At 46.6% G+C, this 21,859-nt stretch overlaps 2 protein-coding genes and 1 long non-coding RNA gene across 15 annotated transcripts in view; 1 reads left to right on the top strand and 2 right to left on the bottom strand.

Annotated features, from left to right (window-relative positions):
• The window catches only part of mapre3b (microtubule-associated protein, RP/EB family, member 3b), a 66,125-nt gene extending 59,046 nt beyond the window's left edge, over nucleotides 1–7,079 (top strand). For all 5 annotated transcript variants that reach the window (XM_071412375.1, XM_071412374.1, XM_071412373.1 and 2 more), the window contains 5 exons: nucleotides 90–240; nucleotides 522–652; nucleotides 2,415–2,567; nucleotides 5,532–5,573; nucleotides 5,664–7,079. In XM_071412375.1, the coding sequence (XP_071268476.1) occupies nucleotides 90–240; nucleotides 522–652; nucleotides 2,415–2,567; nucleotides 5,532–5,564 (468 nt within the window). In that variant the 3' untranslated portion in view covers nucleotides 5,565–5,573; nucleotides 5,664–7,079. The remainder of the gene's footprint in view (nucleotides 1–89; nucleotides 241–521; nucleotides 653–2,414; nucleotides 2,568–5,531; nucleotides 5,574–5,663) is intronic.
• A 9,662-nt stretch (nucleotides 7,080–16,741) lies between these two features.
• Nucleotides 16,742–18,787, bottom strand: LOC139582410 (uncharacterized). The gene is made up of 2 exons (XR_011676358.1): nucleotides 18,408–18,787; nucleotides 16,742–18,313 (listed from the first exon to the last, which is right to left on the bottom strand). It is a non-coding gene; the product is annotated as an uncharacterized lncRNA (long non-coding RNA).
• Nucleotides 18,788–19,678: 891 nt separating this feature from the next.
• tmem214 (transmembrane protein 214) overlaps nucleotides 19,679–21,859 on the bottom strand; it is a 72,280-nt gene continuing 70,099 nt past the window's right edge. The window contains exons 17-18 of one of the 9 annotated variants that reach the window (XR_011676351.1): nucleotides 20,276–21,216; nucleotides 19,679–20,213 (exon numbers count right to left, since the gene is read on the bottom strand). Coding sequence is in view for 1 of the 9 variants with exons in the window: in XM_071412370.1 (XP_071268471.1) it covers nucleotides 21,093–21,216 (124 nt within the window). In the remaining 8 variants the exon portion in view is untranslated. Of the gene's footprint in view, nucleotides 21,217–21,859 lie in introns of all 9 variants that reach the window. The other 8 variants (XR_011676350.1, XR_011676352.1, XR_011676353.1 and 5 more) reach the window with 8 other exon arrangements.

Below are 21,859 nucleotides of genomic sequence, written 5' to 3'. Positions count from 1 at the left end.
TGGTGAAGGGTTAATAAAGTATCTCTCAGACCGTCCCAGTAGAGGTTGGTGAAGGGTTAATAAAGTACCTCTCTGTCTCTCTGTCTCAGATCATCCCAGTAGAGAGGCTGGTGAAGGGGAGGTTCCAGGATAACTTTGAGTTCATCCAATGGTTTAAGAAGTTTTTTGATGCCAACTACGACGGGAAGGAGTATGACCCTGTGACCACACGCCAGGAGGGCACCCCCTCACCCAACCCAGGTACACACACACCCCTCTGCTGCATCACCATGTCCTCACCGCTCCTCAAACCGCTCCTCACCAAATCATCTCATTTCCCACAAACCCAAATGATCCTCTTCCACACCAGGTAAAAGTGATCCATCCTGCCCGTATGTTCATGTGCTGCTCTAAAGGGTTTTGACTTTGTTCTCTCCCTCTGTGGTGCAAGTCTTTTTCAGGTTATTATAGTAGAACTGTGATGGAGGTAGCTGTTGATTGGGTGCTAGTGAGAGTCTTGTTAAGATTGGTTGTGTGTCCAGGCCCCCAGAGGACGTCTCCCACGGCGACCAAGACATTCCACGCCCCCCCGAGGCAGATACAGTCCGCCCCCATCCGCAGGGCGACACCCACCAGAGCATCAGACGCTGAGATACTAGAACTGAACCAGCAGGTAGGTACACACACACACACACACACACAGTAATACTGAAATACAAACATAAAAATAAGAATTCTTATCATTATTATTTCTAAATATTTGATATACAGTGCCTTCGAGAAAGTATTCAGACCCCTTGACTTTCCACATTGTTACGTTACATCCTCATTCTAAATGTTTTTTAGTTTTTTTTAATCCTCAATCTACACACAATACTCCATAATGACAAAGCCAAAACAGGTTTTTAGAAAATGTATTAAAAATACAAAACAGAAATACCTTATTTTTGCTATGAGACTCAAAATTGAGCTCAGGTGCATCCTGTTTCCATTGATCATCCTTGAGATGTTTCCACAACTTGGTTGGAGTCCACCTATAGTAAATTAAATTGATTGGACATGATTTGGAAAAGCACACACCTGTCTTAAATGGAAGAGGTTTGGAAGCATCAAGACTCTTCTTAGAGCAGGCCGCCCGGCCAAACTGACCAATCGGGGGAGAAGGGCCTTGGTCAGGGAGGTCCCCAAGAACATCTCTGCAGCACTCCACCAATCAGGCCTTTATGGTAGAGTGGCCAGGCGAAAGCCACATGACAGCCCGCTTGGAGTTTACCTAAAGCCACATGACAGCCCGCTTGGAGTTTACCTAAAGCCACATGACAGCCCGCTTGGAGTTTACCTAAAGCCACATGACAGCCCGCTTGGAGTTTACCTAAAGCCACATGACAGCCCGCTTGGAGTTTACCTAAAGCCACATGACAGCCCGCTTGGAGTTTGCCTAAAGCCACATGACAGCCCGCTTGGAGTTTGCCTAAAGCCACATGACAGCCCGCTTGGAGTTTACCTAAAGCCACATGACAGCCTGCTTGGAGTTTACCTAAAGCCACATGACAGCCCGCTTGGAGTTTGCCTAAAGCCACATGACAGCCTGCTTGGAGTTTACCTAAAGCCACATGACAGCCTGCTTGGAGTTTACCTAAAGCCACATGACAGCCTGCTTGGAGTTTACCTAAAGCCACATGACAGCCCGCTTGGAGTTTACCTAAAGCCACATGACAGCCTGCTTGGAGTTTACCTAAAGCCACATGACAGCCCGCTTGGAGTTTGCCAAAAGGCACCTAAAGGACTCTCAGAAACATGATTCTCTGGTCTGATGAAACCAAGATTGAACTCTTTGTCCTGAATGCCAAGCATCACGTCTGGAGGAAACCTGGCAGCATCCCTACGGTGAAGCATGGTGATGGCAGCATCATGCTGTAGGGATGTTTTTCAGCGGCAGGGACTGATAGACTAGTCAGGATCAAGGCAGGGATAAACGGAGAAAAGTACAGAGATCCTTGATGAAAACCTGCTCCAGAGCGCTCAGGACCTCAGACTGGGGCGACGTTTCACCTTCCAACAGGACAATGATCCTAAGCACACAGCCAAGACAATGCAGGAGTCTGAATGTCCTTGAGTGTCCCAGCCAGAGCCCGGAGTTGAACCCGATCGAACATCTCTGGAGAGACCTGAAAATAGCTGTGCAGCGACACTCCCCATCCAACCTGACAGAGCTTGAGAGGATCTGCAGAGAATGGGAGAAACTCCCCAAATACAGGTGTGCCAAGCTTGTAGCGTCATACCCAAGAAGACTTGATGCTGTAATCGCTGCTTAAGGGGCTTCAACAAAGTACTGAGTCTGAATACTTATGTAAATGTGATATTTACTCTCCTCCTCCACCTCTCCCTCTCTCTCCTCTCCCTCATCATATGTGTGTGTGTGTCTGTGTGTATAGATGTTGGACCTAAAGCTGACAGTGGAGGGTCTTGAGAAGGAGAGAGATTTCTACTTCAGTAAGCTGAGAGATATCGAGCTGATCTGTCAGGAGAATGAGACCAACACCAGCCCAACACTCTCCAAGATCATGGATATACTGTACGCTACTGAGGTAGGACACACAGACGCATACAGACTATATAAACACACACAGACTGGTGACATTGGAGGGCCAGTAGAGGGCAGTGTACCTGTGATTGCAGTCTGTCCTGTTCCATCACACAACTAATATTAATCTTCTAATCAGAGAAGTAGAATTAATCATAATTTATTAACTCTAATAGCAATTGTTTGTTAAAGGGGAAGTTCAGTAGAGGAACCATCTAACATCAAGTTGTAAAATAGTGAACTTCCCCTAAACTATTACGCTATTTCTTCACATAAGCGCAGCAATGCGCACATAGCAGTATGCGATAAGCACGAATATACCAAAATGCAATAAATAAGTGGGAAAAACACCATTCTCAAAAGTGAACGCAAATGCGATCATGCATGTAATACTTTTATTATAAAAGGGACATTTTTATGGTGAAAATGATCTTCCCCAAACTTAACTCAAGTGCCGTCTAAGTATGTCAGATAGGTTCTGAAGTTATTTGGCCACTTTAGTTGTGATACAAACCTTATTAAAACAAATAGGCCAGGCTACATGAGGTGTGTGCGACTATGATTTTAAAAAGTTGGTGGAAAAAAAGGCATGAGTTGTTTCTTGCCTTACAAGCTGGGCATCATTCACACGTGATAATATACACAACATGACCAGAAGTATGTGGACACCTGCTCGTGGAACATCTCAATCCAACATCATGGTCATTAATATGGAGTTGGTTCCCCTTTGCTGCTGTAACAGCGTCCACTCTTCAGGGAAGTCATTAATATGGAGTTGGTCCCCCTTTGCTGCTATAACAGCCTCCACTCTTCAGGGAAGTCATTAATATGGAGTTGGACCCCCCTTTGCTGCTATAACAGCCTCCACTCTTCAGGGAAGTCATTAATATGGAGTTGGACCCCCCTTTGCTGCTATAACAGCCTCCACTCTTCAGGGAAGTCATTAATATGGAGTTGGTCCCCCTTTGCTGCTATAACAGCCTCCACTCTTCTGGGAAGGCTTTCCACTAGATGTTGGAACATTGCTGCTATAACAGCCTCCACTCTTCTGGGAAGGATTTCCACTAGATGTTGGAACATTGCTGCTATAACAGCCTCCACTCTTCTGGGAAGATTTCCTCTAGATGTTGGAACATTGCTGCTATAACAGCCTCCACTCTTCTGGGAAGGCTTTCCCCTAGATGTTGGAACATTGCTGCTATAACAGCCTCCACTCTTCTGGGAAGGCTTTCCACTAGATGTTGGAACATTGCTGCTGGGACTTGCTTTCATTCAGCCACAAGAGCATTAGTGAGGTCGAGTAAGGCACTTAACCCTCTTCTTCCCACCTTCTGGATAAGAGCGTCTGCTAAATGACTAAAATGTCAACTAAAATGGGCACTGATGTTGGGTGATTAGGCCTGACTCGCAGTTGGCATTCCAATTCTTCCCAAAGGTGTTCAGTGGGGTTGAGGTCAGGGCTCTGTGCAAGCCAGTCAAGTTCTTCCACACCGATTTCAACAAACTATTTCTGTTGGACCTCGCTTTGTGCACGGGGGCATTTCATGCTGAAAGAGGAAAGGTCCTTCCACAAAGTTGGAAGCACAGAATCGTCTGTCATTGTATGTTGTAGCATTAAGTTGTAGCATCCCTTCACTGGAACTAAGGGGCCTAGCCCGAACCATGAAAAACAGCCCCAGACCATTATTCCTCCTTCACCAAACTTTACAGTTGGCACTCTCCATTGGGGCAGGTAGCTTTCTCCTGGCATCCGCCAAACCCAGATTCGTCCATTGGACTGCCAGATGGTGAAGCGTGATTCATCACTCCAGAGAACGCGTTTCAACTGCTCCAGAGTCCAATGGCGGCGAGCTTTACACCACTCCAGCCGAGGCTTGGCATTATGCATGGTGTTCTTAGGCTTGTGCGACTGCTCGGCCACGGAAACCCATTTCATGAAGCTCCCGACGAACAGTTATTGTGCTGACGTTGCTTCCAGAGGCAGTTTGGAACTCTGTTGTGTTGCAACCGAGTGCTACGCGCTTCAGCACTCTGTGGTCTCGTTCTGTGAGTTTGTGTGGCTTACCATTTCGTGGCTGAGCTGTTGTTGCTCGTAGACGTTTCCACTTCACAATAACAGCACTTACAGTTGACCGGGGCAGCTCCAGCAGGGCTGAAATTTGACAAACTGACTTGTTGCAAAGGTGGCATCCTATGAAGGTGCCACGTTGAAAGTCACTGAGCTTTTCAGTAAGGCCATTCTACTGCCAATGTTTGTCTATGGAGATTGCATGGAGGTGTGCTCGATTTTATACACCTGTCAGCAACAGGTGTGACTGAAAGCCAAAACCACTAATTTGAAGTGGTGTCCACATACTTTTGTATATATATATATATTTTACAAGTGATAGGCTAATATCACCCATTAGAATATTCTTGATTTAATCTTATCTTTACATATACTAAATAATGTGATATTAGTTTTGATTTAGAATGCACCTGTCTTGAAACAGGCAAAAATACATGTAATCTATGCACTTAAATAGCAAATGGAGGACACTTTTCCCAGGGTTCATTTTCATGCCAGCCAGGTAGGCTATACTTCTGTTGTAAAGAGAAGCAATGTGCTTAATATTAAGACGGTTGTGAAATAGATATAGTAGGCCTAGTCTATAGAAAGCTGATGGGATCCTCCTCTTTTTAATAGAGGCCATCAACACTGTTTTCTCACACAATTGCATATAGACATTTTGTGCAACATGAGCTCTCATGAAGTGTTTGATTAGATTTTGATGTCAGAGTGATTAGAGTGCTGAGTACCAGGCAGTTAGCAAGTTTGGTAGGCTGCTAATGACCATCAGAGCTTGGAGAAGCCTAATTACTGTGACTAAACGATCTCGTGGAATTTGACTGTTCGCCGGTGTGGCGGTAATACTGTCACCGTAACAGCCCTAACCATGGCTCACTTTCCACCTCTCCTCTTCCCCAGGGCGAGGTTGACCTTCTCAGCCAACTTACCTGATCAATAAAGGTGAATAGAATGAACAACTACACACACCATTAACACAACTTCACACACACCCCCAGCTATCCCCTGACCGCTGTCTGACCTGTGTTTTAGGATGGCTTTGTGGCGGCAGCGGATGAGGAGGCGCCACGTGGAACATTCCTCCGCTCTCTCCCAGGATCAGCGCTTCAAGATTCTCATCTCCTACTCCTATTTTATTACTCTCCTTCTCAGCCTCCTCCCTCTTCCTCCCGTCCCTCATTTTCCCTTGTTCCCCCTCCCTCCAACCCCTCAGACATGTCAGGCTAACGCTGTACACTTAATCTGTATGGTTGGTGTTAGCAGGATGCTAGGCTAATGGCTAGCTCTGAACAGTTCATCTGTTTGGGAGTGTTAGCAGGATGCTAGGCTAATGGCTAATGTAAATTAGATGACAGAGTAGCAGAGCATGGATCTATAGCGCCCTCTATCTGTAGAGACAGGTAACAACTCACTAATCTCTGAACCCATAAAAATCTGTCATGATTGTTTCGGATGAGGGGAGACTAAACTCCCTCCACAGACTCACTGGTCCAGTTCAGCATTAGGGTCCAGTACCATGTACATATGATGCGGGAGATCGTTGAAGAATCACTTCGGAATTGGACGTCGGGAAATGCCTTCAGAACCGGCCACTGGGGCAACAGTGAGCGTTATGACCCTCCAGTAGACTTGGGTTTTTACCATGGCATTGAGGACAAGGGTGGTAGATGGGGGTGGTTAACTAACTAAACGTAACCCTTCATTTAAAAATGTTGACTTTTGGAGCAATGGGACAATAGACAACAGCAGAGTGTCAAAAACAGTGAACTTTGACATTTGGATAAATGCCTAGTTGTGCAGTGAGACAGAGCTTGTTGTATATGATATCAGTCCCTGCATTAACAATATGGACCAGTACCAGTTGACCAGAACCATCTCAGTCCATTAGGACTCAACATAATTCATATCAAGTCGCCCCGTCGTATCAGAATGATCCAGAAACCAACAATACAGTGTGATTAGCTGAGGCCAGCAGAGACAGGAAGCAGAGACAGGTCTGTTCAGTAGGGAGCAACATCCCAGGATATTCAGATAGAACAGCATTATACGAGAACAGAACCTCCTCAACATTCTGCAGGTTTTAAAATTACCCCTGGTTCTATTTTTGATTTAAATGAGTTATTTAACGTTACTAATTTAACATTAGCTTGGAGTGGCTAACAGGTTAATGTGAATCTATTACCCTGAGAAAGTTTAATAAAATGTATATGAACAAACACTACTACACTGTATATACTAATGGGTGAATATTGAGTATTGATTATTAATGAATTGATTTGAAGTGTTTTTTTTAGCAGCTGTTTTTGATTTGGAGTTTCTTCTTGTTGGGGGCGGGGCTTAAGTGACTGACAGCTGTCAGCCCCCGGTTGTCATGGCAGCCCTGTGACTGTCATGCATCGTTGGAGTTTTATTACGGAGGCTGAATAAACAGTGGGTTCAAAACCAGAAGGAACGCGACTGGTCGACTCTTACTGTAGGTGCACACACACACACACACAGGCCACGTGTTCTGGCCCAACGCCTCGGTCCCCGAAGGTGTTTAGGGAGGTGCTCAGATCTGTGTTCAGTCCATTTTTACATCCTGGAACAGAAACGGTGCAGAACTTAATGACCAGTTGAAAAACAGAAAGGGGTTGGGGAGCGCTGCCCTTTAAACAGAGAGGGGTTGGGGAACGCTGTCCTTTAAACAGAGAGGGGTTGGGGAGCGCTGCTCTTTAAACAGAGAGGGGTTGGGGAGCGCTGCTCTTTAAACAGAGAGGGGTTGGGGAGCGCTGCTCTTTAAACAGAGAGGGGTTGGGGAGCGCTGTCCTTTAAACAGAGAGGGGTTGGGGAGCGCTGCCCTTTAAACAGAGAGGGGTTGGGGAGCGCTGCTCTTTAAACAGAGAGGGGTTGGGGAGCGCTGCTCTTTAAACAGAGAGGGGTTGGGGAGCGCTGCTCTTTAAACAGAGAGGGGTTGGGGAGCGCTGCTCTTTAAACAGAGAGGGGTTGGGGAGCGCTGCTCTTTAAACAGAGAGGGGTTGGGGAGCGCTGCCCTTTAAACAGAGAGGGGTTGGGGAGCGCTGCCCTTTAAACAGAGAGGGGTTGGGGAGCGCTGCCCTTTAAACAGAGAGGGGTTGGGGAGCGCTGCTCTTTAAACAGAGAGGGGTTGGGGAGCGCTGCTCTTTAAACAGAGAGGGGTTGGGGAGCGCTGCTCTTTAAACAGAGAGGGGTTGGGGAGCGCTGCTCTTTAAACAGAGAGGGGTTGGGGAGCGCTGCTCTTTAAACAGAGAGGGGTTGGGGAGCGCTGCTCTTTAAACAGAGAGGGGTTGGGGAGCGCTGCTCTTTAAACAGAGAGGGGTTGGGGAGCGCTGCTCTTTAAACAGAGAGGGGTTGGGGAGCGCTGCTCTTTAAACAGAGGGGTTGGGGAGCGCTGCTCTTTAAACAGAGAGGGGTTGGGGAGCGCTGCTCTTTAAACAGAGAGGGGTTGGGGAGCGCTGCTCTTTAAACAGAGAGGGGTTGGGGAACGCTGCCCTTTAAACAGAGAGGGGTTGGGGAGCGCTGTCCTTTAAACAGAGAGGGGTTGGGGAGCGCTGCTCTTTAAACAGAGAGGGGTTGGGGAGCGCTGCTCTTTAAACAGAGAGGGGTTGGGGAGCGCTGCTCTTTAAACAGAGAGGGGTTGGGGAGCGCTGCTCTTTAAACAGAGAGGGGTTGGGGAGCGCTGTCCTTTAAACAGAGAGGGGTTGGGGAGCGCTGCTCTTTAAACAGAGAGGGGTTGGGGAGCGCTGCTCTTTAAACAGAGAGGGGTTGGGGAGCGCTGCTCTTTAAACAGAGAGGGGTTGGGGAGCGCTGCTCTTTAAACAGAGAGGGGTTGGGGAGCGCTGCTCTTTAAACAGAGAGGGGTTGGGGAGCGCTGCTCTTTAAACAGAGAGGGGTTGGGGAGCGCTGCTCTTTAAACAGAGAGGGGTTGGGGAGCGCTGCCCTTTAAACAGAGAGGGGTTGGGGAGCGCTGCTCTTTAAACAGAGAGGGGTTGGGGAGCGCTGCTCTTTAAACAGAGAGGGGTTGGGGAGCGCTGCTCTTTAAACAGAGGGGTTGGGGAGCGCTGCTCTTTAAACAGAGAGGGGTTGGGGAGCGCTGCTCTTTAAACAGAGAGGGGTTGGGGAGCGCTGCTCTTTAAACAGAGAGGGGTTGGGGAGCGCTGCTCTTTAAACAGAGAGGGGTTGGGGAGCGCTGCTCTTTAAACAGAGAGGGGTTGGGGAGCGCTGCTCTTTAAACAGAGAGGGGTTGGGGAGCGCTGCTCTTTAAACAGAGAGGGGTTGGGGAGCGCTGCTCTTTAAACAGAGAGGGGTTGGGGAGCGCTGCTCTTTAAACAGAGAGGGGTTGGGGAGCGCTGCTCTTTAAACAGAGAGGGGTTGGGGAACGCTGTCCTTTAAACAGAGAGGGGTTGGGGAGCGCTGTCCTTTAAACAGAGAGGGGTTGGGGAGCGCTGCTCTTTAAACAGAGAGGGGTTGGGGAGCGCTGCTCTTTAAACAGAGAGGGGTTGGGGAGCGCTGCTCTTTAAACAGAGAGGGGTTGGGGAGCGCTGCTCTTTAAACAGAGAGGGGTTGGGGAGCGCTGTCCTTTAAACAGAGAGGGGTTGGGGAGCGCTGCTCTTTAAACAGAGAGGGGTTGGGGAGCGCTGCTCTTTAAACAGAGAGGGGTTGGGGAGCGCTGCCCTTTAAACAGAGAGGGGTTGGGGAGCGCTGCTCTTTAAACAGAGAGGGGTTGGGGAGCGCTGCTCTTTAAACAGAGAGGGGTTGGGGAACACTGTCCTTTAAACAGAGAGGGGTTGGGGAGCGCTGCTCTTTAAACAGAGAGGGGTTGGGGAGCGCTGCTCTTTAAACAGAGAGGGGTTGGGGAGCACTGCTCTTTAAACAGACAGGGTTGGGGAGCGCTGCTCTTTAAACAGAGAGGGGTTGGGGAGCGCTGTCCTTTAAACAGAGAGGGGTTGGGGAGCGCTGCTCTTTAAACAGAGAGGGGTTGGGGAGCACTGCTCTTTAAACAGAGAGGGGTTGGGGAGCGCTGCTCTTTAAACAGAGAGGGGTTGGGGAGCACTGCCCTTTAAACAGAGAGGGGTTGGGGAGCGCTGTCCTTTAAACAGAGAGGGGTTGGGGAGCGCTGTCCTTTAAACAGAGAGGGGTTGGGGAGCGCTGCTCTTTAAACAGAGAGGGGTTGGGGAGCGCTGTCCTTTAAACAGAGAGGGGTTGGGGAGCGCTGTCCTTTAAACAGAGAGGGGTTGGGGAGCGCTGCTCTTTAAACAGAGAGGGGTTGGGGAGCGCTGTCCTTTAAACAGAGAGGGGTTGGGGAGCGCTGTCCTTTAAACAGAGAGGGGTTGGGGAGCGCTGTCAGCATGGCCACTCCCCTTTAAATATGTCACTCATTGCTTCTAGCCACACCTCACTAGTTTTGTCTCACCTGGACTACTGTTCAGTCAGGTGCCACAAAAAGGGAATTAGGAAAATTGCAATTGGCTCAGAACAGGGCAGCACGGCTGGCACTTGGATAGGGTTGCCAACTGTCCCGTATTAGCCGGGATGTCCCTTATATTGAGCTAAATGAGTTTGTCCCAAACGGGACCTCCCTTGTCCTGTATATTCATCCAATCACAGTATAGCGTAAACGCGCCAATTCCTGCAAAGTAATTTCTGTTGTTCGGTCGTTTCGACAGATCATGGAAATATGGATAAACCTGCAAAAAAACAAGACTGTACAGCTACAACAAACAGGAAGCAAAACAGACGTGTGTTAAGCCCGTCAGTGGTGACTCGACGAAAGCTTTCTGTACTTTATGCTGTCGGGAGAGGCCATGGAGGGGAGAATGACCTAACTCAGCATGCATCCACAGAAATGCACAAGAAGGCCACGTTAGCTAAAGGTGCTAGCAATATCGGTGCATTCTTCGTGACGTCTACTGCGGAAACTGACAATTGGAAAACACCTCTCCGTTTACCAGTCATTGGGCAGTGCCAACAATCCCATTCTGAAAGCGAATTGCCCAGCTCACATAGCTCATAATGCCTGCCAGCACGCCTGCGATCAGCGGTCAGTGGATATGGAGACAATTGTTTTAAAGATCTACAGCCACTTCTCAGTATCTGCTTCCCGAAGAGAGGAACTGCGTACATTTATTTGCCTTTGTTGACATTGCGTGTTGTGAAATTCTGCGACATGTTTGCACACGATGGCTCTCTTCATCCAGCTGTCGATGGTCTCCTGCAAAGCTGGCCAGCTCTACATCATACTTCAGGTCCCTTGAGGAGACTTGTCCTGTGCCTCTGATGAGTTTTGTTGAGTATGAAGAAAAGTAACAGAAGCTGCTGAGATTTATCTCTGCTTTTTCCACAACGTGGGGTGTGTTTATGACCAACTCGTAAAAAAGCTGGCGAAAACAACGCTCTGCATCACAGATGTTTACGAGGAAGTTCAGAATGAAGATGCTTCAGCGGAAACATCTTAAGGTTTACCAGACCAGCTGATGGACAAACCACTGTCAGCACAAAGGACCAAGCAGCTGATGGACTAACACTGTCAGCACAAAGGACCAGACCAGCTGATGGACAAACCACTGTCAGCACAAAGGACCAAGCAGCTGATGGACTAACACTGTCAGCACAAAGGACCAAGCAGCTGATGGACAAACCACTGTCAGCACAAAGGACCAAGCAGCTGATGGACAAACAACTGTCAGCACAAAGGACCAAGCAGCTGATGGACTAACACTGTCAGCACAAAGGACCAAGCAGCTGATGGACAAACACTGTCAGCACAAAGGACCAAGCAGCTGATGGACAAACACTGTCAGCACAAAGGACCAAGCAGCTGATGGACTAACACTGTCAGCACAAAGGACCAAGCAGCTGATGGACAACCACTGTCAGCACAAAGGACCAAGCAGCTGATGGACTAACACTGTCAGCACAAAGGACCAAGCAGCTGATGGACAAACAACTGTCAGCACAAAGGACCAAGCAGCTGATGGACAAACAACTGTCAGCACAAAGGACCAAGCAGCTGATGGACAAACCACTGTCAGCACAAAGGACCAAGCAGCTGATGGACAAACAACTGTCAGCACAAAGGACCAAGCAGCTGATGGACAAACCACTGTCAGCACAAAGGACCAAGCAGCTGATGGACAAACAAAAGGACCAAGCAGCTGATGGACAAACCACTGTCAGCACAAAGGACCAAGCAGCTGATGGACAAACAACTGTCAGCACAAAGGACCAAGCAGCTGATGGACAAACAACTGTCAGCACAGAGGACCAAGCAGCTGATGGACAAACAACTGTCAGCACAAAGGACCAAGCAGCTGATGGACAAACAACTGTCAGCACAAAGGACCAAGCAGCTGATGGACAAACAACTGTCAGCACAAAGGGCCAAGCAGCTGATGGACTAACCACTGTCAGCACAAAGGACCAAGTAGCAACAGGAAGTTTTGACACATTACATACATTGACAGGTGGTTTGATTTCTCCCCAGAACATGTCATGGTGAAACTGATGGGCCTCTATGAGGAGCTCTCCTTCACTGACCTGGAGCAGGTGGTGGTTGCCCTCAAAATGACAGACAGTCAGTATGGACCAACTCTATGAAGAGTTTTGTGCCGGGAGGAAATGCAGAAAGCCAGACAGGATACCACAAAATCCACCAGTGAGAAGCAGGTGGCAGTTTTCCAAAACCTAGGGAAAGCCAACTTGATCAACATGTTCAGGATTGTCTCATTTGTCCTCAGTGTGCCAGACTCAAATGCCTTTGTAGAGAGGATTTTCTCTCTGATGACCATTAAATGGTCAGACTCAAATGCCTTTGTAGAGGATTCTCTCTCTGATGACCATTACATGGTCAGACTCAAATGCCTTTGTAGAGAGGATTTTCTCTCTGATGACCATTAAATGGTCAGACTCAAATGCCTTTGTAGAGGATTCTCTCTCTGATGACCATTACATGGTCAGACTCAAATGCCTTTGTAGAGAGGATTTTCTCTCTGATGACCATTAAATGGTCAGACTCAAATGCCTTTGTAGAGGATTCTCTCTCTGATGACCATTACATGGTCAGACTCAAATGCCTTTGTAGAGGATTCTCTCTCTGATGACCATTACATGGTCAGACTCAAATGCCTTTGTAGAGGATTCTCTCTCTGATGACCATTACATGGTCAGACTCAAATGCCTTTGTAGAGGATTCTCTCTCTGATGACCATTACATGGTCAGACTCAAATGCCTTTGTAGAGGATTCTCTCTCTGATGACCATTACATGGTCAGACTCAAATGCCTTTGTAGAGGATTCTCTCTCTGATGACCATTACATGGTCAGACTCAAATGCCTTTGTAGAGGATTCTCTCTCTGATGACCATTAAATGGTCAGACTCAAATGCCTTTGTAGAGGATTCTCTCTCTGATGACCATTAAATGGTCAGACTCAAATGCCTTTGTAGAGGATTCTCTCTCTGATGACCATTAAATGGTCAGACTCAAATGCCTTTGTAGAGGATTCTCTCTCTGATGACCATTACATGGTCAGACTCAAATGCCTTTGTAGAGGATTCTCTCTCTGATGACCATTACATGGTCAGACTCAAATGCCTTTGTAGAGGATTCTCTCTCTGATGACCATTACATGGTCAGACTCAAATGCCTTTGTAGAGGATTCTCTCTCTGATGACCATTACATGGTCAGACTCAAATGCCTTTGTAGAGGATTCTCTCTCTGATGACCATTACATGGTCAGACTCAAATGCCTTTGTAGAGGATTCTCTCTCTGATGACCATTACATGGTCAGACTCAAATGCCTTTGTAGAGGATTCTCTCTCTGATGACCATTACATGGTCAGACTCAAATGCCTTTGTAGAGGATTCTCTCTCTGATGACCATTACATGGTCAGACTCAAATGCCTTTGTAGAGGATTCTCTCTCTGATGACCATTACATGGTCAGACTCAAATGCCTTTGTAGAGGATTCTCTCTCTGATGACCATTACATGGTCAGACTCAAATGCCTTTGTAGAGGATTCTCTCTCTGATGACCATTAAATGGTCAGACTCAAATGCCTTTGTAGAGGATTCTCTCTCTGATGACCATTAAATGGTCAGACTCAAATGCCTTTGTAGAGGATTCTCTCTCTGATGACCATTACATGGTCAGACTCAAATGCCTTTGTAGAGGATTCTCTCTCTGATGACCATTACATGGTCAGACTCAAATGCCTTTGTAGAGGATTCTCTCTCTGATGACCATTACATGGTCAGACTCAAATGCCTTTGTAGAGGATTCTCTCTCTGATGACCATTACATGGTCAGACTCAAATGCCTTTGTAGAGGATTCTCTCTCTGATGACCATTAAATGGTCAGACTCAAATGCCTTTGTAGAGGATTCTCTCTCTGATGACCATTAAATGGTCAGACTCAAATGCCTTTGTAGAGGATTCTCTCTCTGATGACCATTACATGGTCAGACTCAAATGCCTTTGTAGAGGATTCTCTCTCTGATGACCATTACATGGTCAGACTCAAATGCCTTTGTAGAGGATTCTCTCTCTGATGACCATTACATGGTCAGACTCAAATGCCTTTGTAGAGGATTCTCTCTCTGATGACCATTACATGGTCAGACTCAAATGCCTTTGTAGAGGATTCTCTCTCTGATGACCATTACATGGTCAGACTCAAATGCCTTTGTAGAGGATTCTCTCTCTGATGACCATTACATGGTCAGACTCAAATGCCTTTGTAGAGGATTCTCTCTCTGATGACCATTACATGGTCAGACTCAAATGCCTTTGTAGAGGATTCTCTCTCTGATGACCATTAAATGGTCAGACTCAAATGCCTTTGTAGAGGATTCTCTCTCTGATGACCATTACATGGTCAGACTCAAATGCCTTTGTAGAGGATTCTCTCTCTGATGACCATTAAATGGTCAGACTCAAATGCCTTTGTAGAGGATTCTCTCTCTGATGACCATTAAATGGTCAGACTCAAATGCCTTTGTAGAGGATCTTCTCTCTGATGACCATTACATGGTCAGACTCAAATGCCTTTGTAGAGGATTCTCTCTCTGATGACCATTACATGGTCAGACTCAAATGCCTTTGTAGAGGATTCTCTCTCTGATGACCATTACATGGTCAGACTCAAATGCCTTTGTAGAGGATTCTCTCTCTGATGACCATTAAATGGTCAGACTCAAATGCCTTTGTAGAGGATTCTCTCTCTGATGACCATTACATGGTCAGACTCAAATGCCTTTGTAGAGGATTCTCTCTCTGATGACCATTAAATGGTCAGACTCAAATGCCTTTGTAGAGGATTCTCTCTCTGATGACCATTAAATGGTCAGACTCAAATGCCTTTGTAGAGGATCTTCTCTCTGATGACCATTACATGGTCAGACTCAAATGCCTTTGTAGAGGATTCTCTCTCTGATGACCATTACATGGTCAGACTCAAATGCCTTTGTAGAGGATTCTCTCTCTGATGACCATTAAATGGTCAGACTCAAATGCCTTTGTAGAGGATTCTCTCTCTGATGACCATTAAATGGTCAGACTCAAATGCCTTTGTAGAGGATCTTCTCTCTGATGACCATTACATGGTCAGACTCAAATGCCTTTGTAGAGGATCTTCTCTCTGATGACCATTACATGGTCAGACTCTAGAAACAGATGCAGCGCAGAGCTGATCAAAAATGAACTTCAAATATCTGTGAACTGTGACTTGTCATGTAAGGACTTCTCTCTGGCTTTGCAAGAGGACAAAGGACTGCTTGAATCAGTCAAGAACAGCAACAATAAGTAGACTTGGTGACTCATGCCCCTCTTTTCCATTTTAAATGTTTTGTTGTTTTATTGCTGTAAAGGCTCAAATTGTGATTTCTTTTATCATTTATTTTGAGGTTTATTCACACAAGTTTACATAATGATACCGTTTTAGTAAAGCTAGACTAAATGGAATATACAAATGTTTTTCCTTTCCAATTGAATAAGAATATACACTGTATATTCATTCCCATACCACCACACCGTACCCACCACACCGTGGCACCGTGCACTGGCACCACCTTCTGGCCCTTATTTGGTAGTGAGAAAGTTGGCAACCCTACCCTTGGATGTACAGAGAGAGCTAACAATATGTCAATCTCTCCTGGCTCAAAGTGGAGGAGAGATTGACTTCATCACTACTTGTTATTTGTGAGAGGTATTGACATGTTGAAAGCACTGAGCTGTCTGTTTAAACTACTGGCCCACAGCTCAGACACCCATGTATACCCCACAAGACATGACACCAGAGGTCTCTTCACAGTCCCCAAGTCCAGAACAGACTATGGGAGGTGCACTGTACTACATAGAGCCATGGCTACATGGAACTCTATTCCACATCAGGTAACTGATGAAAACAGTAGAATCAGATTTATAAAACAGATGAAATGGAACAGCGGGGACTGTGAAGAGTCAAACACACATGATAAGACAAGCACTCTACACACATGTACACATGGACGTTGTATTGTAAATATGTGATAGTGGAGTAGTGGCCTGGGGAAAGTGTTATTTAATGTAATGTCAAGTAATTTTTATTGTATATCTGCCTTAATGTTGCTTGACCCCAGGAAGAGTAGCTGCTGCCTTGGCAGGAACTAATGGGGATCCATAATAAACCCCAGGAAGAGTAGCTGCTGCCTTGGCAGGAACTAAATGGGGATCCATAATAAACCCCAGGAAGAGTAGCTGCTGCCTTGGCAGGAACTAATGGGGATCCATAATAAATACAAATACTACACCCACCAAACGTACCTCAGTCTGTTCAAGAACGTTTTGTGGTTAATGTGTCATTTCAAGCCGTTCTGCAAAGTACCCAACGTTCAAGAGAACTGAACGAAACCCCAGACTCATTGCAGAGAATAAACGAACGTCTGTGGGCATTGCGTAGAGTTTGGCTGGAGCAATGAGTCTGGGTAGCCATCCAATCATAACCAAGCATGTCGAAACAAAGACCACTACAAATTGTCCTCATCTTATATGAGCACTTTCACAAGGATAATTATACACTATCGTTCTTTATCTCTCACACACTGACACAGAATGGGGCTGGAGTCTTTATTAGAAATCATTTACATATGTATAAAGTAACAAATTAACAACAAAAACCCTGACATAAATCAGTCGTAACAGGGAGAAAGGGGAGGGGGGGACTAGGACGGAGGTCAATCATCACCCCAACGCACACACAGAACATCAGCCTTCAAGTAAACAGAGCGAAGGAGCAGTAGTCCAGTCTCAGTGTTTATTAGCTCAGTGGGTTAGCACTGTCAGGGGAGGAGACAGGAGAGACGAGGAGACGAGGAGAACGGAGAGACAGGAGGAGACGAGGAGAGAGAGAGAGAGAGAGGAGAACGGAGACAGGAGAGAGACAGGAGAGAGAGAGACGAGGAGAACGGAGAGACAGGAGAGAGACAGGAGAGACGAGGAGAACGGAGAGACAGGAGAGAGACAGGAGAGAGAGAGACGAGGAGAACGGAGAGACAGGAGAGAGACAGGAGAGAGAGAGACGAGGAGAACGGAGAGACAGGAGAGAGACGAGGAGAACGGAGAGACAGGAGAGAGACGAGGAGAACGGAGAGACAGGAGAGAGAGACGAGGAGAACGGAGAGACAGGAGAGAGAGACGAGGAGAACGGAGAGACAGGAGAGAGAGAGACGAGGAGAACGGAGAGACAGGAGAGAGACGAGGAGAACGGAGAGACAGGAGGAGACGAGGAGAGAGAGAGACGAGGAGAACGGAGAGACAGGAGGAGACGAGGAGAGAGAGAGACGAGGAGAACGGAGAGACAGGAGGAGACGAGGAGAGAGAGAGACGAGGAGAACGGAGAGACAGGAGGAGACGAGGAGAGAGAGAGACGAGGAGAACGGAGAGACAGGAGGAGACGAGGAGAGAGAGAGACGAGGAGAACGGAGAGACAGGAGGAGACGAGGAGAGAGAGAGACGAGGAGAACGGAGAGACAGGAGGAGACGAGGAGAGAGGGTTTGATTTCAGGAGCAAGACGCCCCCTCCCCCTTAACAAAGCTCCTATATTTATAATCATGAATAACCAGTTTATGACCCTGAATACAGCGCTTATAACCCTCCCTCTAATAAACAACACGTTTATAAATCAGTCTTTATAGAAAAGAGAGGGATGGGATCCCAGAGAGAGGAGGGGGAGAGAGAGTGGGAGGGGATCCCAGAGAGAGAGAGAGTGGGAGGAGGGAGAGGAGGTGGAGATAGAGGAGGGAGAGGAACAGACAGAGGATCTGAGACACTGCTGAGAGAAAGAGAGATAGATCTGTTTGTGTCTGTAAGATGTATTATGCAAGACAAGGCGGTGGAAATGACTTACTATGCAAATACTGATATAATAACCATCATAAGTAAAGTTGGAGTTGCGTGACATGTTGTGTGGTCCTCCCACTACGACTCAGGAAACCATGCAGTTTATTAGGCTACACATGAAATAAGTGATGAACTTCACAGGGGGGTGAAAGAGCACGGTGATGAGCTTGATGCTGCTTTCCAATAAATATCCAGGGTCTTATCCTGATGACATGATGATCGATGCTTCACTGACGTTTGTCAAATATCTCTCAGATCCATAATAATATCCTCATGTAGACTAGCCTACCAGCATCCTCTGATCCATAATAATGTCCTCATGTAGACTAGCCTACCAGCATCCTCTCAGATCCATAATAATATCCTCATGTAGACTAGCCTACCAGCATCCTCTCTGATCCATAATAATATCCTCATGTAGACTAGCCTACCAGCATCCTCTCTGATCCATAATAATATCCTCATGTAGACTAGCCTACCAGCATCCTCTCTGATCCATAATCATGTCCCCATGTAGACTAGCCTACCAGCATCCTCTCTGATCCATAATCATGTCCCCATGTAGACTAGCCTACCAGCATCCTCTCTGATCCATAATCATGTCCCCATGTAGACTAGCCTACCAGCATCCTCTCTGATCCATAATCATGTCCCCATGTAGACTAGCCTACCGGCATCCTCTCTGATCCATAATAATGTCCTCATGTAGACTAGCCTACCGGCATCCTCTGATCCATAATAATGTCCTCATGTAGCCTACCGGCATCTCTCTGATCCATAATAATGTCCCCATGTAGACTAGCCTACCGGCATCCTCTCTGATCCATAATAATGTCCTCATGTAGACTAGCCTACCAGAACTCTGTCTTATCCATAATAATGTCCCCATGTAGACTAGCCTACCAGAACTCTGTCTTATCCATAATAATGTCCCCATGTAGACTAGCCTACCGGCATCCTCTCTGATCCATAATCATGTCCTCATGTAGACTAGCCTACCAGCATCCTCTCTGATCCATAATCATGTCCCCATGTAGACTAGCCTACCGGCATCCTCTCTGATCCATAATAATGTCCTCATGTAGACTAGCCTACCGGCATCCTCTCTAATCCATAATAATGTCCCCATGTAGACTAGCCTACCAGCACTCTGTCTTGTCCATGACAATGTCGGCCATGTAGACTAGCGCATGCCAGAGACTCTGTGTTATCACATAATGTTGGTCATTCCACGTAGACTAGCCGACCAGAACTCTGTCTGGTCCATAATAATGTCACCATGTAGACTAGCCGACCAGAACTCTGTCTGGTCCATAATAATGTCACCATGTAGACTAGCCGACCGGCATCCTCTGATCCATGGTTATGTCCTCACCTAGACTAGCCGACCGGCATCCTGTCTGGTCCATAATAATGTCACTCATGTAGACTAGCCTGACCGGCATCCTCTCTGGTCCATAATAATGTCACTCATGTAGACTAGCCGACCGAGCATCCTGTCTGGTCCATAATAATGTCACTCATGTAGACTAGCCGACCGAGCATCCTGTCTGGTCCATAATAATGTCACTCATGTAGACTAGCCGACCAGCACTCGCTCTGGTCCATAATAATGTCACTCATGTAGACTAGCCGACCAGCATCCTGTTGGTTATTTCACCTAGCTAGCGACAGACTGTTGGTTATTTCACCTAGCTAGCGACAGACTGTTGGTTATTTCACCTAGCTAGTGACAGACTGTTGGTTATTTCACCTAGCTAGTGAGAGACTGTTGGTTATTTCACCTAGCTAGTGAGAGACTGTTGGTTATTTCACCTAGCTAGTGAGAGACTGTTGGTTATTTCACCTAGCTAGTGACAGACTGTTGGTTATTTCACCTAGCTAGTGACAGACTGTTGGTTATTTCACCTAGCTAGTGAGAGTGTTGGTTATTTCACCTCGCTAGCGACAGACTGTTGGATATTTCACCTCGCTAGCGACAGACTGTTGGTTATTTCACCTCGCTAGCGACAGACTGTTGGTTATTTCACCTAGCTAGTGACAGACTGTTGGTTATTTCACCTAGCTAGCGACAGACTGTTGGTTATTTCACCTAGCTAGTGAGAGACTGTTGGTTATTTCACCTAGCTAGCGAGAGACTGTTGGTTATTTCACCTAGCTAGCGAGAGACTGTTGGTTATTTCACCTAGCTAGCGACAGACTGTTGGTTATTTCACCTAGCTAGCGACAGACTGTTGGTTATTTCACCTAGCTAGTGAGAGACTGTTGGTTATTTCACCTCGCTAGCGACAGACTGTTGGTTATTTCACCTAGCTAGCGACAGACTGTTGGTTATTTCACCTAGCTAGTGAGAGACTGTTGGTTATTTCACCTAGCTAGTGAGAGACTGTTGGTTATTTCACCTCGCTAGCGACAGACTGTTGGTTATTTCACCTCGCTAGCGACAGACTGTTGGTTATTTCACCTCGCTAGCGACAGACTGTTGGTTATTTCACCTCGCTAGCGACAGACTGTTGGTTATTTCACCTCGCTAGTGACAGACTGTTGGTTATTTCACCTCGCTAGTGACAGACTGTTGGTTATTTCACCTCGCTAGTGACAGACTGTTGGTTATTTCACCTCGCTAGCGACAGACTGTTGGTTATTTCACCTCGCTAGCGACAGACTGTTGGTTATTTCACCTCGCTAGCGACAGACTGTTGGTTATTTCACCTCGCTAGCGACAGACTGTTGGTTATTTCACCTCGCTAGCGACAGACTGTTGGTTATTTCACCTAGCTAGTGAGAGACTGTTGGTTATTTCACTTGGTAATGTAAACACATTTCCCATGCCAATAAAGCCCATGAGAGAGTCAGAGAGAGATGGCTAAGGGAGGAGGGAGGAGGCCAAAGCAATGCAAGCAAAGAGTCTCAGACTGTGTGTTTAAAGCGTGTATGTGCATAAAGTATGTGTGTGTGTATCAGTATATGTGTGTGTGTATCAGTATATGTGTGTGTGTGTGTGTGTGTGTGTGTGTATCAGTATATGTGCGTGTGTGTGTGTGTGTGTGTGTGTGTGTGCGTATCAGGTCTGGAGCCGGTCTTGTATCCAGGTCTTGATGGCGTTGGTGGTGTCTTGTAGCAGGAGCCAGGTAGAGTTGGTCAGAGAAAGGGCGAAGGTCTGGAGACATGATACAGACACCTCCCCACTGGAACACACAGACGGAAAAATACAGAATTAATACACAAATACCCAGGAACAATCACACCACATTTACTGTGTTCTGGTACCACAGAGAGATACCCAGGAACAATCACACCACATTTACTGTGTTCTGGTACCACAGAGAGATACCCAGGAACAATCACACCACATTTACTGTGTTCTGGTACCACAGAGAGATACCCAGGAACAATCACACCACATTTACTGTGTTCTGGTACCACAGAGAGATACCCAGGAACAATCACACCACATTTACTGTGTTCTGGTACCACAGAGAGATACCCAGGAACAATCACACCACTATTTAACACATTTACTGTGTTCTGGTACCACAGAGAGATACCCAGGAACAATCACACCACATTTACTGTGTTCTGGTACCACAGAGAGATACCCAGGAACAATCACACCACATTTACTGTGTTCTGGTACCACAGAGAGATACCCAGGAACAATCACACCACTATTTAACACATTTACTGTGTTCTGGTACCACAGAGAGATACCCAGGAACAATCACACCACTATTAAACACATTTACTGGATCATTAACAGAAGCGATATGGCAATCTCTTTTAACTTTGGTAATTTATACAAATGTATTGATATTAAAAGGTCTTCATGGA

Source organism: Salvelinus alpinus, chromosome 8, assembly GCF_045679555.1.
Source record: "Salvelinus alpinus chromosome 8, SLU_Salpinus.1, whole genome shotgun sequence".
Lineage (NCBI taxonomy): Eukaryota > Metazoa > Chordata > Actinopteri > Salmoniformes > Salmonidae > Salvelinus > Salvelinus alpinus.
The sequence above is the reverse complement of the archived record's forward strand: the minus strand, read 5'-3'. Positions and strand labels throughout refer to the sequence as shown.